This window comes from Petaurus breviceps, unplaced genomic scaffold (genome assembly GCF_028583685.1).
Source record: "Petaurus breviceps papuanus isolate PSGF00001 unplaced genomic scaffold, PetGlider_PUasm1.0 243, whole genome shotgun sequence".
Taxonomy (NCBI): domain Eukaryota; kingdom Metazoa; phylum Chordata; class Mammalia; order Diprotodontia; family Petauridae; genus Petaurus; species Petaurus breviceps.
This window is the reverse complement of record NW_027185931.1, coordinates 832,897-835,266: the sequence shown is the minus strand read 5'-3', so window position 1 is coordinate 835,266 and position 2,370 is coordinate 832,897. Positions and strand designations below refer to the sequence as shown.

General features: G+C 53.8%; 1 protein-coding gene across 1 annotated transcript in view; it reads left to right on the top strand.

Annotated features, from left to right (window-relative positions):
• Positions 1-2,370, top strand: part of LOC138167640 (glutathione S-transferase theta-1-like) — a 19,195-nt gene that overhangs the window by 10,913 nt on the left and 5,912 nt on the right. Inside the window, exon 4 of the mRNA XM_069096575.1 lies at positions 1,833-2,009. Coding sequence (XP_068952676.1) covers positions 1,833-2,009 — 177 coding nt within the window. The remainder of the gene's footprint in view (positions 1-1,832; positions 2,010-2,370) is intronic.

Here is a 2,370-nt window from a genome sequence, read left to right as displayed (position 1 = left end):
AGGGCTTCTGAACCAACAGAAAGGCTCCCAGACCCCTGCAACAACAGCACTGTCCTTCACCAGTGGACAGTATTCACTCTGTCTGCAGGACAGTCTCCAGACCCCTGCAACAACAGCACTGTCCCTCACCAGTGGACAGTATTCACTCTCTGTCTGCAGGACAGTCTCAGGGCTTCTTAGCGAACAGCCAGGTTCTAGGACTTCTTCAACAAAAGGACTGTCTTTCACCAGTGGACAAATCTGGCAAAACAACATCAAAACAGACAGACAAAGTACCAGCAAAACAGCCATGTCTCCTCAGTCCTTTGGCAGCTCAGGGGGCAGGTCTCAAAAGTCCAGGGCAATTCAAAGCGGCCACCAGCAATTCTCTTAGCCTCTCTCTCTCCACGAGGTGCTGCTTCCAAAAAGATCTTCCGCCTCTCTCTAGTGTCTCTCCAAATCTACATCACCAGCTCCTCCCAGTTCAGGACTTTCTTTTCACATCAACAAGCCCATCCCACAGGTGGGATTAACAAACTCTGGGTTTTAACACAATCAATTTGAAAACCAAGCCAATACAGGGGAATCTTTAATTGCCATTACTATCACAACACTGGACAGACATGTGCCTCCCACACATGTGCACACGCATAGACACACACACTCACAGGGACACACACACACAAATAGACACAAACACACACACTCAAAGACACACAAATAGACACAGACACACACACTCACAGGGACACACATGCACACACACAAAGACACACAAATAGACACAGACACACATACATACACATACCCATAGACACACACACACAACACGCACTCACCCCTCTCTGGGGGGTGCCTTTTCCACACTGGGCCAGCTCTCACTTTTAGGCACTTTTCCTTTCTCATAGCTGTCCCCACCCATCCTGATTCTGCCCTCCCAGGCCAAGCAGACCCTGTAGCCCCTTCTCTAAGTGACAGCCCTCTGAATGCCTACAGGCAGCTCTCTCGATTTCCATGGCCTTCTCCCACCCAACCCACACTCCCCTGATTCCTCCAACTGCTCCCCATGGGTCAGGGGCTCCAGGACCTTCCCCGACACCCAGTCGGTGTCTGACCTCCCAGGGATGATGCCCTGCTCCAGATGACCTGTGGCCAGGGTGGAGGATGAGGGGCTATCCTTTTTCTAATCACAGGACTCAAAGGGCACTTCCTGCAGGAAGGCCTCCCAGATTTCCCACAGCTCTTTGCCCCTGACTGGTGCCTTCTGACTCTCTCTGTGTCTCTCCTTTTGCGTTCTTACTGCTCCGTAAGGGCAGAGGAGGGCTCAGTTCGGGGCTCCACACACTGCAGGTACTCAATAAACCAATGCTTTCAGGAACTTCGTGTGGGTGTTAAACAGCAGGCCTGTGGTCCCAATCTGAAACCCGGCCCCAGCCAGCCAGGAGAGTCCCCAGAGGAGGCGTGTGAGGCAGGGACCTTGACAGTGAGTGCCTGGCTCCTCAGGAAGCCTGGAACCCCGCTGCCCCCCTAGAATATAGCAGGCAGGCTGTGGGGGAGGAGAAAGGACGGAGAGCTGGAGTCTGAAGATCAGCCCTTGGGCAATCCAGATCCGATTACACTGCCAGTTCATTCAGTGACCATGGGTGACTTTCATTTCCCTTCCCAGAGCTGCTCATGGATCTGCCATCCCAGGACTCTGGGCTGGGTCCTCCTCCACGCCCAGCCCCGGGGCATGCTTAGGGCCCAGTCTGTTTCCCTGTCTGGGAGTCCCGGGAGGGCAGAGACTTCTCCCTCCTTCCTTCCAGAGCAGGACTGCCTTCTTCCCACTGAGCCTCTGTCCTCTTGCCATTCAGATGGTGATTCCACACTTCTTCAAAAACACTGTGTCCGAGGAGAAGCTCAAGGAGACCATGGTGGAAATGAGTCACAGCCTGGACTTGCTGAAGAAGAAGTTTCTGAAGGACAAGCCCTTCCTCACCGGGAACAGAATTTCCCTGGCTGACCTGATGGCTGTGGAGGACGTGGTGCAGGTACACATGGCACGGGGCTGGGCAGAGCTGGGGGCCGGGGCCAGCACTTGCCAAGGGCCTGGCATGGGAGCCCAAGGCAAAGAAAACACCCAGGTGCTGGGCATGGGGCCAGGAAAACCTGGGTTCAAATCCAGCGGTGGATACTTCATAGCTGACTGTCCCTGGGCCTCCCTCAGTTTCCTCAGGTGTAACAAAGGTAATGAAAGCACCTGCCTCCCAGGACTGTTGGGAGGATCAGATGTTTGTACAGTGCTTGGCACAGTGCCTGGTACAGAGTAGGCGCTTAATCTATCAATCTATCTTTCCTTCCTTCCTCCTTCCTTCCTTCTTTTCCTCCTTCCTTCCTTTCCTCCTTTTCTTC